General features: G+C 43.9%; 2 protein-coding genes across 3 annotated transcripts in view; one reads left to right on the forward strand and one right to left on the reverse strand.

Annotated features, from left to right (window-relative positions):
* GSK3B (glycogen synthase kinase 3 beta) overlaps nucleotides 1-16,831 on the forward strand; it is a 143,919-nt gene extending 127,088 nt beyond the window's left edge. Inside the window, exons 9-12 of one of the 2 annotated variants that reach the window (XM_063394059.1) lie at nucleotides 1,226-1,264; nucleotides 3,614-3,800; nucleotides 9,449-9,547; nucleotides 16,537-16,831. In XM_063394059.1, coding sequence (XP_063250129.1) covers nucleotides 1,226-1,264; nucleotides 3,614-3,800; nucleotides 9,449-9,547; nucleotides 16,537-16,604 — 393 coding nt within the window. In that variant the 3' untranslated portion in view covers nucleotides 16,605-16,831. The remainder of the gene's footprint in view (nucleotides 1-1,225; nucleotides 1,265-3,613; nucleotides 3,801-9,448; nucleotides 9,548-16,536) is intronic. The other variant, XM_063394060.1, reaches the window with a different exon arrangement.
* A 219-nt stretch (nucleotides 16,832-17,050) lies between these two features.
* The window catches only part of CFAP91 (cilia and flagella associated protein 91), a 44,393-nt gene continuing 39,900 nt past the window's right edge, over nucleotides 17,051-21,543 (reverse strand). The window contains exon 18 of the mRNA XM_063394056.1: nucleotides 17,051-20,779. The gene's annotated coding sequence lies outside the window, so the exon portion shown is untranslated. The remainder of the gene's footprint in view (nucleotides 20,780-21,543) is intronic.

Below are 21,543 nucleotides of genomic sequence, written 5' to 3' on the forward strand. Positions count from 1 at the left end.
TTAGACCGAGACAGACTTTGCTCCGATGGGCCGGATTTTAGTCCGTGCACTAAATTTTAGTCCGCAGACTAAAAATAATCCGCGGATTATTTACTAAATTGATTCCCTCACTGAGAACTACAGAGACTTTAAACTCCTGCTGAGACATTTGTGCGAGGGGCTTCGTGGCTCACAAGTCCCACTGTCTGTCCATCTTCCCTTCCCACCACGGAGCATCAGCCCAGCATTGCCTTGGCGCCGGTGCCCCGTGGCATGGAAGTGCCGGCGTAGCCATTGCCGTGGGCGGCAGCTGCTCGTGTAGTTCTCGGTGGGTGAATTGGGCAGCTTTCCCGGGGGAACTTTGCTGAATGAGAAGAGCTGAAAGACCATAGAGGGCTTTGCTTTTATTTCTTAGGGCATTATTCCAAAGGGAGGAGGGAGGGGACAAATTGAGGAGAAAAAAATTTCTTAAGTAACGGGTGCGACGGGTATGAGGGGGAATAAACCCGCAATAGAGAGAAATTCAGTCCATACCCGCACTCCTGAGGTGGTACGTCCAGTTCCTGAAGAATCCTAAAGAGATAATGCCAGCAAACAAAATCCAGTGGAGGGGAAGTCAATCCAAAATGGAGAATAATCCGCGGCGGCCTGAGGTACTCATAGTACACACAAATTAAAAGTATCCAAATTTAAAGTATAGATCTCAGATTTTTACTTTGTCTTCAGCACAAATTACAAATTGCTAGGGACTTGGGGTTTTTTGAGAAAAACCCCAAACCATCCAAAAGTTTACATTGTGTGTCTGGGACAGATTTACAAGTGGGATGCATCTTTGGAGACAAACTAATCTGGCCACTTGGTTCTGTGGACATCTATATCCTGGACCGAGGACTGAAAATTCTTTATTATGGGAATTTCAATTACCCTTTTAGTTCAAGTTAGAGTTTTGATTTCAATTTTTTTTATTTTTTTAGTAAATGCACTGGCATTGGAACATAAATTTCATATAGAAATGTTTCTATACTATGCCTCACCATTGCACAATCGATTTTTTGGCATACACTGTGGTGAAGTTGGACTTGCTGCTATGGAGACTGATGTTTGAAGTTTCTAATTGTATAAACATTTACTATGTCCCCCACACCATGGATTTCTTATAATATTGGCTATATTTTTCCTTGCTGGACTATTCTCTTTTGGATTGACTCCCCCTGTTTGGATTATTTCACTGCATTATCATCTTTAGGACTCGTCAGGAACAGGACATTTCACCTCAGGAGTACGGGTATGTACTTAAACATTTTTTCAAATTACTAGGCCTAGCCTTGCAAAAAAAGGAGAGAAATGCTAGAAGTGGAATAATTTGAGTTCAAACTGCATCCTTGAGGCAGCAGCAGCCAGGCAAATGTAACACAAGCTGATAGAGATGAGATGGGCACAGACCTGTAACTTGCTTCATGTGTTAGTCACCACTTGTTGCAGGGGAAGGCCATGTGAGGCCTCCTAGTATATATGGGGTTTTTTTCCCCTTCCTGGTTTGAAGCAGTTAGGGCAGACTTTGGGAACTGCCTACCCCAAATGACTAATTCCAGATCTAAAGGCAGGCTGAGCAGTTCATAACAGGGTTTAGGAAACATGTAGGGTTTCAAGGACTTGAAAATGAGCAGTTTTGAGTGGACAAGCAAGTACTCCTTTTACATATGTCAGATTTGTGACTGTCTGCCTACTAATTTTCTCAATATAAGGGCTTGTCATATTTATCTTAAGGAAATAAAATTATTTTCTTTTTGAAATCTATATAGTGGCTTATATGTGAGCTGTACGGAGGAGAAAAACACAGCTAAGAGTGAAGTACTAAGGTTTCAAGCTGTGATAAATCAAACTTGTTAAAATATCACTGTGAAGGTGCATGAGGGAGACCTCAGTAATTTTACCTCACATTAAATACAGAACAACTTCACTTCTGTGGGTTTACCTCAAGACATACACATTTGTGCTACCTACCGTGGGGAGGTGGGGGAAGCCAGAAGGCTTTTTCTTTTTTCTTTTTTCTTTTTTTTTTTAACTGGAGACAGTCTTGGATTTTGTTCTGGTCAGGCTGTGACTTGGGAGTAATAATTTGATCCACTGTGTGCTGTGGTCAGCAGTCCAAGCTCTGCAGGTAGCCAGCACAAAGCAGCTTCTGCTGCCTCTTCAGGTGGCCCTACACTGGTAACACAGTGGTCAGTACAGGTTCTCTGCCAGCAGTGTTAAGCGAAAGCCTTTCTTTTTGTCATTATAGGCCTCATGTAAAAACTTTTGCAGTTTGTTTTGCAATAACCTGGTAGTAGGAATAAAGTCAGGTCTTCTTGTACATGGCTCCTTGATTCCCCTAGTCAGGATTGATAACAAGTTAGTTAGCACAGCACCCACTGCAGCAAACCCAGTGTTGCTGGCCCAGCTGGGTACCAAGGACAGGAAATTTTGGTCCCTGCAGAACTTGGCTTTTGTGTTTGATTCTCATTTAAGAGAGCATATATGCCCAGTTTAAAACCTACTAAAGGAGTGCCTGTGCAAGTTTCTCATCTGTGATTAACTAGCATGTCATGCACTGATTTTTTTTTTCTCCGTGGTGCTGTGTGGCTTGTGTTCACCTGCACTGGTACAAAGGTATTTTGGATTACCTCAATTTTTACCAAATGCTGGCATCAGAACTTAACACTTGTGCCCACCCTACTCCCTTACCCCAGACTGCACTTTACCTGCAACAAAGCAAGAGACAAGTGCTTGAGGAGGCCATCCAGGTCATGTACATGATTAACTCCTATTTTGCTTATAAAGAAATGAGTAAGGAGGATGGAGAGTTGTGGTTAGCAGTGGGCAGAGTTTTAAAACAAAGCTGCAGTGAAGAACTGCTTTTTGTAATCACTCAAAGTAAAAATCTGTTAGACTAAAATAGTTGATTTTCTTGACGCAATTTTCAGCTGTCCTTACAAATACCAAATGTGCAGGAATTATCCCTGTAAACTTATGGGAGTAGCTTGCCAGAATAAGGTCACAGAAGGAGTTACTTGCAAATTGGAGCTAGACATTTCCTGCACCCCACCCGTGCTTTCCTTGTTGTTCTCCAAAGATGAACAGCAGCCTCCATAGCAACAGTCTGACCTGCCTGCCTGCAAAAGTCCATGTTAGTAAGACTTCCTTCACTAGCCAGAAAAACCCCACCCCAAAACCGTAGCGGGGCTGTATTATATTTTTACATTCAGTGACTCCTGCTCATTTGAACCTTCTTCCCCACCTTCACTCCACCCCATATGCATGGCTGGTAGCACCTGTGTGTGTTTGTCATGATTTTTGAATGAGTTTCCCCTTCATTCTCAAAGTTGTTTTTCTGAGTGCGCTCTCATGAAGTCTCTTGCTGGCATTGCACCTTCACTCTAGTGCAAGGCGTTGCAATTAACCCTTTCTCAACCCCAGGAATGGATTTTCCCACACTTACTGCAGGACTTTGATTAGCACAAACCGCAAGTTTGTTTGTTCCAGCTTGCTGGGCAATGAGAGGTTTAATTGCTCTGACTTGCTTCTGGTCAACAAAGAGACGAGACCTAGCCAGACAACCTGTTTCTCCTTGTTTGTTTCCTCGTTGTCCCCGCAGGTCTTCCGGCCCCGCACTCCCCCCGAAGCAATCGCGCTATGTAGCCGCCTGCTGGAGTACACCCCCACCGCCCGCCTGACTCCCCTGGAGGCCTGCGCGCACTCTTTCTTCGACGAACTACGGGACCCAAACGTCAAGCTACCAAACGGGCGAGATAAACCTGCACTCTTCAATTTCACCACTCAAGGTACCCTCAGAGTGCTGAAGGATCCCTTCCTTAGGAGAAAGCAGTGGGGTAAACGTTGGCTGTAATGCAGACGTTCCTCCCTTGGAAGTAAAAATCTCTGAATGGTACTAAGGTTATGAAGCAGTTGCATAACCAGCTGTCCATTTCAAAAAGAGAGGAAAGGGTCTTGAAGTTACAGGATTTTCAGAGTCTTGGTTCCTCCAGTTCGGTTTTGCTGAGACACTGAGGGTAGTTGTTACTACGTTGCATCAGGAAGGATTACGTGCTTATAGGATGTGTCTGCAGAGTGTGAATATGAGTAGCTCAGAATCTGATGGCTTTGTGTGAAATATCACAGTCAGTGGACCATGCAGGTTAGAGTATCATTTGGAGTTGGTCCTGCTTCTTCATACCTGAAGCACCATAGCCAAGTAGTAATGCGTGTTAGGTTTGGCAGGGAGGTTTGTGCTCCCTGTTGCTGTCCATTTTGGACATCCATCTGGATGCAAGATAAATACAGATGCTTTACTGTCCAGAATTTAAATGCTGTACAGTTCATCTGGCATTACATTGACTCAGTCATTTAGAAACTCTAAAAATAAATGTACAACTACCTTTCTTATTTGAAGCCAGGGTGGTATCAGATTTTAAAACTATTCATCTATTTTTTTTCTACAGAAGCCAGAAATGTAAAACTGATATCCCCCAGAATAGTTTTGCCTGCCAAGACAGAACATGTGAGAAGTATGGCATACAAATATGCTAGTAATTAATTTTGGAGCACTTTTTCTGTTGTTTTTCTTTAAGTGATTAGCTACCAGCTCTCTCACCCTTTGAGCAAGAATAGTTCTAGAATAGTATGCATTTTCTGTTGAAAGTCCAAAACACCTTTTGGCCCAGTTAGCATCAGTGTCATTTTTCAGACTCTTTTAGTGCGTTCTAATGTGAAACAGCTCGCTCCTTCAACTTGTGGGACCTTTTTATTTTTTTTTATAAAAAGCCCATTTAGGAAGCATAAATACATTAAACTGGTCAAGTAAATAGCATGTGCTTCCAGGTCACTGTCTTCTGTGCTGATTTCTGCATCTGTTGTTACAAATTTAGTAGTAATGTTACAAGTGCTTCTTTGTACTCTAGGATTGCCTTTTGTTTTGCCCCTCTAAGGCCATCTTATGTAGCTAAAATAGTTTTGATCCCAGTATCTTAATACAGCTTCATCCCTGTTCTTTTTGAAAGTATTGTTTAATTGTTTCATGATGACATTAAGATTGAACTTATCAACTGCTTGAAAACAAGGTTTTTAAAAAGAGTTGGAAAGCTCTAGAGTGAGTCAATTCAAAAATGTTTTTCTTAGGGGAAAAACAGATACATGTATTGGGAATGTGTCCCTGGTTCCCCTCATGTAGTGTGGAAGCTTCTGGATAAGCTCCTCTAATGCTCAAGCAAGTTTAAAGCTCCTCTTTTGCCATCCCGAGGAGCTCATGTGCCTTCCTTCACACAGCGAGTCCTGGGAATGGTAAGAGAAAACAGTTCCTGTGGAGCAGTTTCCTTAAGATAAAAAAGGCAAATTCTTGTCTGTCATCTACAGGTGCCAGTTTTACCACCTGTAAGGGGAAGGCAGGACACAGGCTGATCATTAATGCATTTCCAAAAAAGCTTTGTTGCAGGTGACCAGTCAAACTCCAAAATAACCAAACCAAGGTTGCTTTTAATGCATTTCTCAGCATAATGATTTGAAGAACTTTGTAGCTGATAAATGTACAGCAGTCCTTCTTATGGACTCAAGATACACAAGAAGCTTTTGCTCCTCCTGTGACTACTGTTCAGTAGTCTCTGGTCTTTACTGCGCAAGGTAAATTCCATCAAATTGGCTGCTCCAGAGCAGAAATCTGACATGGGAAACATACCAGATCATTAGATGGATAATGAGTCATGTTAAGTCATCTTTGGTAATTAAAAAAGTAATGAAAGACAACTCTGTTTTAAATAGCATTTGTTTTCAACAGGCAATATTAAGTTCTAGAAGTGTTTGTTTTGGCTGTATCCAGTTGCCTGAAACTCATGAAGCAGGAGGTGACTGCAGAGGGCTTGAAGGCAAAACTGTGAGAAATGACAAGATAAATCTGACCATTAAGATAATGGATTGATTTTCATACAGAAATTAGACATCATACCAAATCTGCTGACCTGGGCACTGATCCTGCTCAGATGAGTCTAGAAAAAGAGCAGTGAGGGTATATGGAAACTCAAGATCATGGTCTTTGGCAGCCAGCTGTAAGTTGTGGGGCCTGTGGGTGTTTATCTTAGAGATGAAGTCTGTTGAAGAGAGCATTGTCTGGTCATCTGTAATGTCTTACCTGTATGTTTCTCTTAATTTAAACGAATATCATATGCTAATTGGATTTTGAAAAACTTAATTTGGCTAAGGAAGTATCTCTACTAGCCACAGAGCTGCAATTCAGTTAGGCCTTTAGATCTGCAAGACAAAAAGCAATTTTTCTCCTAGAAGCCAAATTTTCAAATAGTCTGTGAAATGAGTGCCGTTTCCTAAACTACATGTAATATGTCAGCAATTGTGCTGCGTCACAAAAGTTAATGTCACTCCATGTTGGCCACTGAAGACTGTAAAATTCTTTTAGTGGCTCTTAGGAATGGTTATCACACTTCTCAAAGATAAATTACTTTTTTACTGAAGGGACAGTGCATTGAGATTTTTGTTTGTTTATATTTTCAATGATAAAAGATAAAGCCCTGGCCTGTGACCTTTATATTTTTTAAAATTTAGATATATGTATATATACATGTATGTATGTATGTATTTGTTTATGTGTATATAAAATGGAAAGTTTGTTATTGTGACCAAAAAAATCCATGGTACAAGAATAATGTTTCCAGGGAATTCTTGGAGTATTGATGTATCAAGTATAATAATACTGAAAAAGAACACTGCACTGTTTCCCAACACCAGACATTTTCTTGTGTTTGGGGAATGAAAGTGATCTGGTCTTCTAGTAATACTTGACATTTTCATTCCTGCTCCTTCTTGGAGATGTTAAGTGGCTGCAAATGGTTTGATTTGATCAGCAGAAAGGTGTTCTCCCAGCTGATGTGGATGGGAGTTTGGTCTTACAAATGAATTGTGATAGCTGCTCTGTTCACATCATGATATTGAAAACTTTGTCTGGATTGCCTTGACCACAATAGCTTCTTGCAGCTGTATTGGTTGTAATTAACCCATTGAGTTGCACATTTGGTTTCCATAACCAGGCTACAGTTGAACACCCTGCCCAAATACTGTGGGGAAGATCACCAAGGACAGAGATTCTCAGTGTTTTGTAGATAATCACAGGTTGAGCTTTCTCCACAGTATTGCCTTGTCTCATCCTTACAGATGGGATAGGTGCAAAAATACGTTATAGCAAAAATTCAAACAAGTTCTCAAGCAAAACTGCCATTAAACTTCAACCAAGAGAGTCCACTTTACTTTGTATCTCCTCTGAATTGCCCTGCTCCTCTTAAGTTCAAGACATACAGAGTATGCTGAATTTAAGAAACTTCATACCAAGAAAGATAATGTGACGTTTGAGAAGGGAACAAAGTCAGTCTTCTAATCTCTATGAAAATTCCTTAAGGCAGCTTCAGAGAAATGGTTGCACTTGCATTAAGCGCAACAAAAAGCCATTTTTATTGGTGCAATACAAAAGGAGGTGTTCTGACAACGTTAGATGAGAGAGGAATGAGAAGAGGGTCGAGGTGCCCTTGCAAGGGTGTTGTTCTGTCGGCTCAGCTGGTTCTTGGGCTGCAGCAGCACTGACGGTCTGTAGCTGCACCGCGAGGTGCTGTGCAGCACCGCAAGGTAGCGACTGTCATGGAGTTGCCTTGTTTCGGTTCTGCTTTTGGTTGGATCACAGCCCCTTATTGTTTCTAGTGATGTGCAGAAAATAATGCAGGGGTGAGAGAAACTTTGAAAAGAGAAACTTTGAAAAGAGCAACATAAAAAGTAGGTTTCCAATAATAACAGATTTGGAAAAAATACTAAGGGAGCAATATTTTCTAGCACAAAGCAGCTAAGAACCAAGATAGTATTGAAGTATAGATTTATAACTGGTGTTCCACTTCGACACTAAAAGATTCATGTTTCTTCAGTTTATTTTTCCATTTAAAATGGAGATTCACAAATTCTGCATAATATTATGAAGATATGAACTCACATATAAATTGAGGATTTTGTATTTGTACAAGTGCTGTGAATACTGAGGCTTTCTAGAAGGACTAGCTAGGTCTGCTTAGACCAAATGGAGTATTACAGGATAGATGGGTTGCAGGCAGTGTAGCAACCTGCTTGCATTCATAAGTGCTGAAACACAGTCTCAAAATGTGTAGTAATAAGAGGCTTGTAATCAGGGGAATCTTCTGCCTCTTGCCCTCCCAGCAGTAATGAAACTTAATGTAACAGTTAGCAGAGAAAAAAAAAAGTCAGCAAGTACACTGCTTCTCCCTTTAGGCCCTGAGTTTAAACCTAGCATTAAAGAAAAGCAATAGCCTCTTAAAAATGAGCCCAAATAATTAGCGACTGTGTCCAAAACGCCCTCACTGAACCCATGCCATGATTTGGCTGGGTTTCTGTACAGCCTGTGCTATCTGGAGGTCTTGCGTAAAAAGCTGTCTCTTCTCCTGTTCTCATTTCTCCTCCAGATGACCTCCTGGAGCTCCAAAAGTCATCAGTCTCCTTCCGTGAGGTGACTGTTCACATCCTTTTTACCGGATGTTGCTTTCTCAGGAGACAGCCAGGCACTCCTGTTTCTGAAATAAACAGGACCTGTCTTGTCTCGGCTCAGTCCCACCTTCTGTGAGGCACTAGATTCTCTTGAAAGGGTGCCAGAAGATTGTCATTTGTTGGAAATGTGTTGCCCTTAATCCTCCCACAGTTGTGGCTGTAAGATGCCTATTTCTCATTCTGATACACACTGAAGCTATTTTAGATTTGGAGCCTAAAAGACATGACTATTTTTTCCCCGGTTAATGTCTTCTGATGGTTGCATCATTTTGTTGTCCATTTAAATTGCCCAGCTGACCAATTCCCTTTGCCTTTCCCAGTCCTTTTAAAGGATACGTTACCTCTTCTTGGCCTCGCTCAAGGAGACTGCTGTGAGAGATTGGTCTTGGGTTCCTGTGTCCTTGAGAAAAATGATGCTTGAGTGAGCCAAAGAACTAATCCCTGAAGCTCTTGGAGCAACTGTTGCAGCTGCTTGCTTGCTGAACCAGTGCCCAAAGCAGCACCACTGTTATCAGCCTTCTCCCTGAGACTGATTGCAGGTGGGCTTGTGAAGAAGGGGATCCTTCTCCAATGCTCAGAAGGAAACAGCATTGACAAGGTACAGGCTTGGCTGGTTCTTTGCTCACTCCCAAGCCACTCACTTTCTCTAGGAAATTACTCCTTTGCACCACTCTCTGTAGTTTTGGCAGTCTTGCTCTGGAGACTGCCTTGCTAAATATCACTGCGGTTTCCTCTCGCTGGTTGGCAAAGAAGAAAATGTAACGTGACCTTAGGCTGTAAGGGCATGTGTTTCACCTGAGGTTTCCTAGGGGGGAAACCCTAGGAGCTGATCCTGCATATGGAGCACTTCATGGATGATGAGCTAACTCTGTTTGTTCCACCTCCCCTCCAGAACTGTCAAGTAACCCATCTCTGGCTTCGATCCTCATCCCTGCTCATGCCCGGAACCAAGCAGCTGCTTCAACCCCTACAAATGCTACAGCGGCCTCAGGTGAGAATGTGCAACTGCCTGCCTCCCTCCCTCCCCACCCTCGCTCCTGCTGCCCAGGCACCTTCCCTCTGCTGAGGCCCACACAGTGAACAGGGAGGAAGGGATTGTTTCAGGATCACCTGAACCTTGCTCTTGGTAGGTGGTCATTTTGGGTGCTAGCTGTGATCACCGAGCCAAATCCCAGCCCAGGGCACTCCAACTCGTATTTGATTGCTTACCATCTTGGTCCTTCTCACTAGGACTTTCACTCTTTAAAAAAAAGTCATTATATCACCTGTTTTCTAGCAATCCTTATGGATTGGTTTGCACCTGATTTCTGTGCTTTTAGCTGTCCTGAAATTAACACTGAATTGGTGCATGAGTTTGTGATGCCTGGAAAAAAAGAAACAGGTAGCTCAGAGCATGTGGCCTCTGTGTAGTGTGGATGGAGAGGATTTTTCCCTAAGGGCACTGGCATCTGAAAGTCTAGTTAGGGAGTTCAGTCAGCAAGCATGTTCACTGCCTCATCTTAGTAGTTGCAGTTGCTTCCTACTGAGTTTGCTTGTGTCATCTTCAGGCACAAGGCAGATGTTTTTAGGTTTTGGCCAGCACTGAGTGAATATTTTGTTTGCCTCCTGCTCTCTCTGGTTTCTATCAGAAACCTTCTAAAAGCTCACTGTTGGCCTTTAGCCACCTCATATTGTATTCTGTTTCCAGTGAAAGCTTTAAGCCTGGTAATACCAGTTGGGAGAGTCCCAAAGAAACTCCCAGGTGCTGCAGGATGTGGCAGAGGTGATTCAGTACATGGCATTCTTCCTCTGAGTCAGCCCTGAGTCAGCACACCAGAGGCTGTCTCGGGGCTTGGGCAGCCAAAGACAGGCTGGGAAGCAGGTGTGCTTCCACATGTCCTGCACGCACGCCAGCCCCAGCACACAGGGACTGTCAGCCCTTCTGCAGTGCAGGACGCTTCCTTAGCAGAGGGCCTGCTTCAAAAGCTGCTCTTGAAGCATGCAGGAAAGCGTTTGCTGGTTGATGTGCTGGACAGTTACCTGCTATTTGATGCACTTGGTCCCGCCAATGCCGTACAGAGAGCGTTTTCATAATCTGGGACAGATGCACCCAGGTTTGAAAGATGAGATTTCTCTCTGAAATTGTAGTAGCAGTAGATTAAAGGCACAACTTGTACCATTTATGTACTCCGAATGTAGGAGAAAGCCAAACTGCTATTTTCAAATTTAATATGTTTGTTTCATACACTTGGTGGTATTTTGCAAATAGTCATGTTCTCTCTTTCCCTCTTATGTGCATCTGTTGCTCAACAACAAGTGAGAAAACAGATAAAGTAGAAAAAGTGATTTAAAAACTACAAAATACAAACATGGTAAATTATATTTAGCCTTTCTGGACAATATTGTTTCACCTAATGTCCCTCTCATGCTTCACGGAGATCTCTCCGTGAAGACACAAGTCTTGAGGAACTAATGGGGTTAAGAAATCTGTTTTTACTCAGCACTTTTGAAAGGCTTGTATAGGGAGAAAATGCATTAGGCAAAATCCTAAATGTCAAGTATTTAAAAACAAACAAACAAACAAAAGCCAAAGCAAAAAAACCCCAACCCATCCCATGTTATCGATGTCAACATTTTTAAAACTTCTGTTTGCAAGCACTGCACTGAGCTGGGATATGTCCTCCTATTTGTTCAAAACCAAAAATAATATCCTTGCTGATTGGAAAGAAGTTGTGAAATTGGACAGCTTTGGGTTTCTGCAGTTGGTCATTTCTTACATGAGTTTCTCACAGCAGATGGTGGGAATGTCATCAGAGTTATGATGCTTAGGATTAGGTCCTGTTGAGGTTATTTTATTTTAATCTGTTGTGCTTTGCCTGCTGATGCTCTACACTTAGCAAGAGATTTTCATACAAGGGGTCCCTTCTTTCTCTATGTCCCCTGCACCTCCCAGAGCAGTAAATGTTAAGTTCCTCAGTAACTGCTAAAGCAGTGTGGGAACAAGTCTCCCACCTAACCCAGGGCATCCTGATAGGCAGGAGACTTCTCTGCAAAATGCTTGCATGTATGACTAAGCAGTACAGGTTCAGAAACTGCTTTTCTGAGTGGCAATGATGCAGCAAAATGTAGCTCTCAAAGCAATAAAGGGAAAAGCAAATATGTGACTGTAATTCACATTATTAGTGTGTAATTTGTGCCCCTCTCTAGCAAGCAGCGTTAAAAAAACACATTTGTTGTCAATTTTCTCTTCTCTTGGAGCAAAAAGCTGTACTTGCTCTAGTAATGGAACCTGGCTTTGCAGTGGGAGTATGTAGCATTGCTGTTTGGCATTAGTAAATTCTCCTAAACATTTATGAGAAACTCTGTGACATAATGGCACATCTAAAGCACAGTGGAGGAAAAGAAAGATAAGATTTATTGGCCTCTGCTTGAAATTATGTCCTCGCTCTCTGTGAATTATGCTGGCCATTGATTAAAAGTGCCAGTGCAGTCATATTCCCAGGGATGGCTGAAGGAAGAAGATGATAGTTTCATAACTGTGCAGCCACAGCATCTGAGAGGGGAGCGTGCAGACCAAGCTGAATGCAATGCATATCTGCTTGTGTGACTACGTTTTCCTTCCTGGATCAGCCAGCAGTAGGAGTTACCTCTCTGTTAGTCCCCGTTAAGATGGGAAGAGTGTAATTGCCATCTGCAGGGAAGTTGTGCCAGCAGGGATTCTGGGGTCGTCGTCTTAGGCATCCCACTGTGTTGATCCCATGTAATCCCAAATGCAATAGTCTGCCTGAACTTTCAGCGACAAAACAGATTAGAGCTGGTGTTACCTGCCAGTGTGTCGTAGTTGAAAAACACCACAGTGCTCCATGAAATAAGATTTAGTGCACTTGTGGTATTCATATTGAAGGAATTTTGGGGAACTTGAATTCCTTACCAAGGAGAAGACGGGCAAGCAATTCTCTCAGGCTTCTACAAGCTCAGAACAGGGATGTATCCATGACAAGAGAAGTAAAACTTGCACATTTTGCCAAGTTTGCTCAGAGACTGGATTTCTACATCCATAGGCAAGCACAACAGAAAAACCAGGCTATCCTCCTCCTTGCACTTGTCTCCTCAGCCGTCCTGTGAGGACTCCCAGGCTGGTGGTAGCTTTGTTTCTGTATCTTTGCAGATGAACAGCACAGCCTGTCAGCATCACAAATGCACCCAGCTAATGCTGGCAGCAGTGCTAATGGGCTTTCTCAGTCTGAGCTGGCGTCTCTGTCGCTCTTTGAACTGCAGCCCTGTCTTTGCCTTTCAGGACATTGTTAAGGAGTGTCACGTAGCCTCCAAGAAAGCTGAGGCCCTCCTTAGAGGGAAAAGCTGAATTTGAGGAAGTTCTCTATAACGACGAGATGCTTTTGCTCTCTATTTAAAAGAACTTTTGGAAGCAGCTGGCACTTAGACCCTGATGATGCTTCTTTGCCTGCCCAGGCAGAGGTGTCAGGCAATGGTTCAGGACAAAGAGGCTGCCCTGACCTCGAGCTGGGCACTTGTCTGTCCTGTGCCACAAAGCTGTGTGCCCGCTCCTAGCTGTACTCCCCAGTAGGGCTTTGCTGTCCTTCGTCAGCATTGCTGAGAGCTTAGATTTCCTTCTCTTAGGCCCAAATACTGATTTTTTGTGGGGAGAAGTGAATGTCCAGAGAACCTCATACTCCAGTTGTGCTCTTCTTCTAGTGCTTCAGCAAGGTGATGCTGGAAAAAGCACCTCTTTGTTCTTCAAATGTCCTGTTGATGCAGAATCAACAAATGAGCTGAAATGTTAAAATACTGCATTTTCCTGCAGGCTGGGAGCCAGGGCAGCCTTGAGCTTGCTCTGCGCTCTGGCCTAGCCGGGGGGGACTTCCATATATTGTTGTGAAAAGCCACAAGAAAATGTTCTTGGCCTGCATCACCTGATTAATTTTCTTTTTAACATGTGTAATATATATTTCTCAGGAACTCCCCTGTTACAGTGATGATAGAAAAGGAGCATATGTTACATGAAGTATCTCCATCCCCTCCTCTTTTTTTTCTTTATCTCTATGTAGTAGCATTGTAATGATAACAATTTCAGCCTCTGCTGTCTTCAGGAAATTGAGATCAAAAGATATGTTTCATTTCAGCAAATGAAGTAGAAGCACTTTTTGTACACACACAGAGAAATCCTCTGCCAACAGTATAGACTCCAGCTGGACTGCTCACATCAGGCACTGCCAGCAGATGTTGCATTAACTGGAGTTTATCCATACCGGAAAACTAATCTAGAACAGACATAGTGGAGTTTAAAGTGTAGAAACTATTATCTGGCTGGCAGGGTCACTTCTGATTTCTGTCATTTTTGGTCTGCTTGCATGTGGGATTTTGGAATTGCTCCTTAAATTCCCCATGTAGGAGGGCATCTCTCTCCTGCAAGGCCAGCTTCCCACGTGACATTGGTACTGTCACCATGCTGCCTTGGTGCTTTAATTGCACAAGCTTTTTTTTTTTGTCATGGTGGTCATTCCTTTGTAAAGCAGGGGATGCAATTAATTTGGGGTGAGATGAAAGGGAATGAGAAACTCCCAGGGCAGTCATCTGGCCTCCTCTGCCCACAGGACGATTTGTCTTTCTTCCCACACATTCCTTGCAGCATTTCCTTTTCAAATAGGCATCACCCCTTCTTCCCACTTGTCAGTTGTGTTTCTGGATGCTGCTGATTGTTTGATTTCCCATTTTTGTTGTTGATGGTACTTAATTTGTGACTCAGCAAGTGCTGCCCATTTCTAGCTGGCATGCCATCCAGAGGGATGCCATCCAGAGGGACCTTGGAAGGCTTGAGGGGGGCCTGTGCAAAACTCACCAAGTTCAGTGGGACCAAGAGCAAGGTCCTGCCCCTGGGTCAGGGCATCCCAGGCACAAATATAGGCTGGGCAGAGAATAGATTGAGAGCAGCCCTGAGGAGGAGGATTTGGGGGTCTTTGTTGATGAGAGGTTGGACATGAGTTGACAACATGCACTTCTAGCCCAGAAAGCCAAATGTGTCCTGGGCTGCATCAAAAGCAGCTTGGGCAGCAGGTTGGGAGGAGTGGTTCTGCCCCTCGACTCTCATCTGTGGCACCCCACCTGAAGTGCTGTGCCCAGCTCTGGGGCCATCAGCATAAGGATGTGATTATCGGGGCCTGGAGCACCTCTCCCTTGAGAAAGATGAGACACTTCAGCCCAGAGAAGAGAAGGCACTGGGAAAACCATATAGCAAACTTCCAGGACCTAAAGGGGGCCTACAAGAGAGCCAGAGAGGCACTTTTTACAGGGGCATGAAGTGTTAGGACAAGGGGAAGTGGGTTCACATTGAAACAGGGTAGGTTGAGATTAGATATTAGGAAGAAATTCTTTGCTGTGAGACTGGTGAGGCACTGGCACAGGTTGCACAGAAAAGTTGTGGCTGCCCCTGGAACTGTTCAAGGCCAGTCTGGATGGGGCCTTGCGAAACCTGCTCTGGTGGGAGGTGTCCCTGGCCATGGCAGGGAAATTGGAGCTGGATGTTCTTTAAGGTCTCTTCCAACCCAAAACAGTCCATGGTTCAGTTCATTGCCTTTGTTCGTGGCTGTGGTCAGGTAAGTGTGGCTGAAGAGGAGGGGGCTTTGCTAACAGCTGGCCGTAGAGCATTGCCCAGCTCCTCTGTGATGGAGAAATGTTACTGCACACCCAGCACCCAGCAGTGTGTTTTGTCGTGTCTGGTATTCCTGCTAGTCACACAGCCCTTCAGGCTGAGGTCACCAATCTGTTCTTTCTTTTTATAAACCCTTTCCATGTGTCTTTTGGAATACACAGTTTGCCCAGTCTGCCCTCTTCTGTACCCACATAATAAGTCTTTTTGATGGTTTTTCCTGTTGCAGTATCAATAGCTTTGCAGTTAATCTTACATAAATTAAGTGGGTGAAATGCGTGACAGTCTCTTGGAGAAAACATCATTTAATACCTTTTTCTCATCCTGTATTTTATGTGTTTAGGTGTTCACCTGCTTACCTATAAGTATCTTGTAGTCTTTCTGACTTGACTAATTAGATACTGTATAGAATGGTTCCAGGTGAAACTGGTGCATTTTTTTCCCCTACCAACTCTTCTAATACTAAGATTTTTTTTTTAGAGGAAATATCTGATGCATGTGGCCTATGAAAACAGTTACAATGAATTTCCTTTTGGTATTTCTTTGCAAACCCTCCGTTTTCTTGGAATGCACTTTGACATATGCCCTTGATCCTGTGACTTGTCTCTCTGTGAAGCACTGTCCCTCCCTGAGAAGGTGTTGGAGGAATTTACTGCAGAGATCCGATGCTCTAACATATCATGTGCTTGCATAAACCTCATTATTGGCTTCAGGCCTTGATGTTAATCTGCTTCAACAGTTCAGAGGGTGGCAGATCCAACTTGGGTTGAGCAACACAGAATACAGCAGCAGACTTGACAGACTTTCTCAGGCAGCAAGTGCATGACTTACACATTGGCACACCAGCTGTTTCTGCCAGGGGAGCAGCCTTGTCACGTTTCTTGTCTGCGCTCATTTGCACAACCAACAGGCAGATTTATTATAAGAAGGACTAACAATGTGAAACTTCAACACCAATGTGAGACCTCATACAGACACTGGGGTTGGCTTTGGCAATGCCAGTGTGCCTTGTCCTGCGGTTATGGGATGTAGCACAGGTGACTTTGCACTGTGCAGCCAGTGTTAAAAACTGCAAAACCTGCTGGAGCACAGCCTGCAGGCCCCAGCCCTCCAGGTTGCTTTTGCCCTGCTTGAAGACCATCTTCCATCTTTCCCCACATAGGTAGTTCATCTGCATGCCCTGAAGTCAGTAGAGCATCCTAACCAAACGCTGTCCTGGTGGGAGTTGTGGGTTTCCCCTTGTGGAGAATGTCATAGCTGTTGTTTCCAATGTGTCTCTGTTTTGGAGGTAATGCTGGTTGTTTTTTCTCTCTCCCCTCCTTGTCTGTTGTTTGCAGATGTTAACGCAGGAGAACGAGTTCAGACCAATAGTGTAGCTACAGCATCAGCCTCCAACTCCACCTGAACCAGTACCAAGCAGCCAGCTGCACAGGAAATATCACCAGTAATTTGAGTCTTGCTCAGCAACACTGGTCACATTTGGAAAGAAAATTAAAAAGAGGAAAAAAAAAAATCCAACAAAACAACAAACCAACCAACCTGTTCATTTTAGTGTTCAATTTTTTATTATTATTATTGTTGTTCTTATTTAACCTTGTAAAATATCTATAAATACAAACCAGTTTCATTGTATTCTCACTCTGCAGGGTGTCCGGGGCAGGGGACTAGGTGGGGGGAGGAGGGAAAGCGGAGCAATACGACACACCAATGTCTCCCCTCGACAATCTCTTCATGTTGGAAGTTTGCTGTTGTGTACTTCAGAACCAGGACTCTTGCCTCATACCCCCTCCCACAACAGAAAGAAGGAAAAAACCGAAACAAACAGATCCCAAACCTCATTCTCTGCTGAAGTTTTTTTTTTTTTTACCCTCTTTTTTTATTTTCTTTTTAAGTGAAGTTTTGGACTTTGATGTAGTGCACAGCTTGAATTTGGTCGGGAGCTTAGCAGGGGTCATTCAACAGAGCTCAGCGTTTCTTGTCAGCAAATCCATATCCCAGGTTATCTGAAGAGCTGCCCTGGCTCGGCACGGGGAGCGGGCGACGTGGTAGGAAAATAGGTTGCCATGGGGTGGGGGGGAGGGTTTGCCATGTGTCTAAGGCTTGAACCCTAGCGGAAGCCTTCAATCTAAGAATCAGTGCTAGTGACGAGGAAATCTGCAGCTTCATGTGGGAAAAGGCTCTCCCGAGTGGGTGATATATAATATAATACACACACATGCACGAGCAGCAGCGGTCAGCTCTGCCCAGGCATCCCCTTTGCCCAGCCAGAGCTCCTGCTTGCCGTGGCTCGGGCCGGCTCCCGGCTTCAGCAGAGAAGAGCGGACGAACAAAATCCTCGGCAGGGGCAGGGGCCCAGCTGGTGGATGGATGTTAAGGGACTTTTTTGGGAAGTGGCCACTGTGAAAGTGTGTTTGGTTGGGTTTTTTCTCTCCCCACCCCTCCTTGGCTCTTGATTTGAACAGGCTTCCCTTTTCCTAAGGTGCGTACAGGAAAAGGACACCAGGGTTTATAATGTGAACTGAAACAGGCTACTGGTTTATTTTGTAATACTTTTTTTTTAACTGCAGTTTTAACTTGCAGGATGCCACATTCTCCAATTGTTCTGATTTTAAAGCCACAGCTAGAATCTGTATTTAATTTTCATCTTTTTTAACCTCTTGCTCTTTTTTTTTGTTTTGTTTTGTTTTTTTTTTTTGTTTTTTTGGTTTTTTTTGTTTAATCTCTATTTATTGATGCACGTTGCCACGTCGCCATTATGTTTTTACATTGGTAGAATATTAAAATACACATCAGAATGCTCTTGATGGTAATTTGTACCTGCTGACTTGTAGGAAAGCTGGCTCTATATGAGTGTGTGTGTATATATATTATATAAATATATACATGTATACATAGATACAATACTGCTTTTTTTATTTTGTCTGTGATCTCGAATCAGTCTGACTGAAGCGTGAGGTGAATGCTTGTTCTAGTCCATCAGTTCAGGGTCCAGGTTTCCTCCCTGCGACGGCGTGTGGTGTGAGCATCCACGTCTCTCTTCCTGAAGTCAAAGCAATATTCCTTGCGAAAGGGTCAGGTGAGCGGCCGGATGCAGCCCCGGCACGGAAACGAGACTTTTGGAGACCTGATCTTGTGGTAGGCTTGCGGTTGGTGTCCGCTCCAGCCTTATCCTTCTTCAGAGAAACTGTAGTCGCCTTTGGTGCTTACCGAGCCGTTCCTCGACGTGCGGATCTCTAAGGCAAGCAGTTGCTTTTCGGGAACACGCGGAACCTTCGTGTGGCCCGGGGGGAACCGGCAGTAGCGGCTTTGGAAGCTCGGCCGCCGCAGGGGCTTGGTCACGAGCTCGGTGTGTTTCTTCTTGTACCTTTTATGCTGTTGACGTGGGATTTTTTTGGAAACTGTCTCTTAGCAGCCCCGGAACTGATAAAAGCTCTGCCCTCTCCCTCCTGCCTGGCAAGCGGTGGGTTTGGGGCCGCGGGAGCTGATTGAAGAGGTGAGTGACCACCTACCGTGAAACCGATAAACCCTCATGTTATACCCCTCGGTGATATGCTGTTGGGCACACACACACAAAAAAAAGGTTTTAAAGCTTTTTTGCATTCTGGCTGGCTGCAAAGGAAAGCACACCCACGTTGAGAAACAGGCAGCTTTCCAAATCCTAACCTGCAACTTAATAGAAAGGGCTGAAGAGCGTCTTAACACATGCGCTCGGCTAGTCAGTGTCCTGAAAGGTAAGTGAAGGGGCTTGGTTGACCCAGTGATCCAAATCCGTGCAGGAGACTCAAAAAGTAGGACAGTGGCAGGGTATGGATCTTTTGTATAGACCGACTGCTGAAGCATTGGCCACAGGCGCTGTTATTTGGAGGCAGTAAATTACCGAGTCTTTAAAAAAAAGTAATAAAAATATCAAAGAAAAATTGCTGCTTGTGCCAGGACATGTGGCTTTTCTTTTTCATTTTTTTGTTAAAGACTGGCAGAGGGGAGTCAGAGCGTTTCTCTCTGGTTTTGTGACTGTGCCGGCGTCTGTGTGTGTCTCGTGTGTGTGTTAGGCGGGGGGGAGGGTCAGGGGTGCCCCTCTGGTTTTATTTCTGTTTTCAAGGATCATAGCAGGATCACACACTCTTTTGTACAAGTTAGATCCAGGTCCTTGAACAACCTTTTTTTGTAAATAAGAGAAAAAAAAAAAGAAAAAAAACATAGTAAAAATAGCAACAAAAAAACAAAGCTCCTCACCAAATTCAAGCTTGTACATGATTATTTTTGGTTGTTTTTGAATTTTTGAGTTTTATTGTTTTGTATGTAAATATGTGGACCCAGGAACTGTTATTAATGAGCAAAAAGTTACCGTTCAGGGCAGTGATTCTGTTTAATAATCAGACAAAATGTAGACGAGCTTTTTAAAGCCATATAGTTTTAACTCTGTACAGTAGGTACCGGCCTGTATTATTGTAACAATAACTCTAGCGATGTATAGTGTATCTATATAGTTTGGAGTGCCTTCGCTTCCATGATTTTTTGAATTTTATTTCCCTTTTATTTTTTTCTCCTCGTTCTTTATTAACAGTGTCTCCCACCCCAAACCCACATCTTTGCTCCCCCCTCCCCGCCCCGCTTTCTAACTCTTTGAGTGCTGTAAGGTTCTGGTGATACCCTGATCAGTAGCGGAAGGAAAAGAAACCGTCTCCAGCGTCATTTACTTCATTGGAGCCATGGCTTTGTTCTGGGAGTCTCCAAGGTGCCCGCCCTGCCCTCCTCCTCCCACTAGCAGCAGCTGATTTCATTCGGACCCTTGCCCTAGCAGCCCATTTAGATTTTGCTTGTCTCTCCCCTCAACCTGTGCCCAGGAGTGTCTGGGCAGCAGCAGCTTCCAGGAGGTTTGGCCTTCCCACCCTCCCTGCGGCTGTGCCGGGGGCAGCGTGAGCGGAAAGGGCCCCGGGGAGGGAAACTCCCCCCATCCCACAGGGTCGCTGCGCTCGGAGCCATTTGGCTGTGGTGGGAGCGGGGGCAGCGCTGTAGGAGACTGCGGTGGCTCTCTCTGCCGGGAGGACTTTCTGTTCCCTTTCTTCTCCCTATTTTTTCTCCCATATCCTTCCCCGAAGTCACCTTTGTTTTCTTGAGATAAGTTTAACATGACTCTTGATTTCTTGTGCCCAGCACGAAGGCCTTGTTTCTAAAACTAGTTTGCTTGTGTTTTACTACCTTGTTAGTATTCCACATAAGATTGTCTTGAATGGGAAAACACGTAACTCTTTACCAAACCAAAGGTTGCTGTTTTATTTCGAAGCATCTCGTGTTCATTCCAGTGAAGCAGAGGCTGCACTTTCTTTCTGGTGACACGAAGGTCAGTGATGCCAAGCTGTTGGCGACAGTCTGCTCAGAGCTGTCCCTCTCTTCTTTTACACTCTTTCGGGCTTTTTTTAACCCAGTGTGCTCTTGATGCTTCCTTTACGTCAGCCCTGCCGTAGTGGGTCCCCGAGCCGGGCTGGATCACAGTCTGTCTCCCCCGATGGACGCTCAGTCAAGACACTGGTGTTCTTTACTATTAAACTTATCTACCTTGCTAGGGAAAAAGAAAATTACCTGCAAAAGAAAATTGATTGGTAAAAGACCCCTGAACGCTGTCCCCTTATTTCGAAGCCAAGCTTTACCTAAAATAATGGCAGGTGCCTGCAACTTGCAACCTAAAATTCCCCCCAGTTTTCAGTACTTGGAAAAACAGAAGTCAAGCAGCCTGTCAGACTCGTACTCCTGTACTAGGAACCTCAGCCACCACGGAGAAAAAGGAAAAGCTGATGAGGAAAAGCACAGTAGGGTATTCAGTCCGGGCTCTGCCTTCCGGAGACTGCCAGCGGGTACCCCTGGGGTGGCAGCTGATTTCCACGGGGCTCTCGGCCGGTTCTGGTCGTAGTTGGCTTCGTTTTGCAACACTGCAATAATGGCAAAACGACAGGAAAGGAAAACAGTACCTAAGGGGTTAGCTCGAGAAAAGTAGCTTCCTTGTGTTGGTCTTTCTCAATTTATTTTTAATATATATATATAAAATATATTTATATATATATAATTTGCTTGCCTGTAAAATTTGCGTTCATTAATGTGTTGCTGATGGATCACTTGGGCCTGTACACACCAATTAGCGTGACCACTTCCATCTTAAAAACAGAAATCTAAATATATATATATTAAGGACTGTGGGTTGTATACAAACTATTGCATACACTTGTGCAAATCTGTCTTGATTTAAAGGAAAAGCAAAACCTGTATAACATTATTACTACTTGAATGCCTCTGTGACTGATTTTTTTTTTTTTCATTTTAAATATAAACTTTTTTTGTGGAAAGTATGC

The sequence above is a fragment of the Prinia subflava genome, chromosome 3 (assembly GCF_021018805.1).
Source record: "Prinia subflava isolate CZ2003 ecotype Zambia chromosome 3, Cam_Psub_1.2, whole genome shotgun sequence".
Lineage (NCBI taxonomy): Eukaryota > Metazoa > Chordata > Aves > Passeriformes > Cisticolidae > Prinia > Prinia subflava.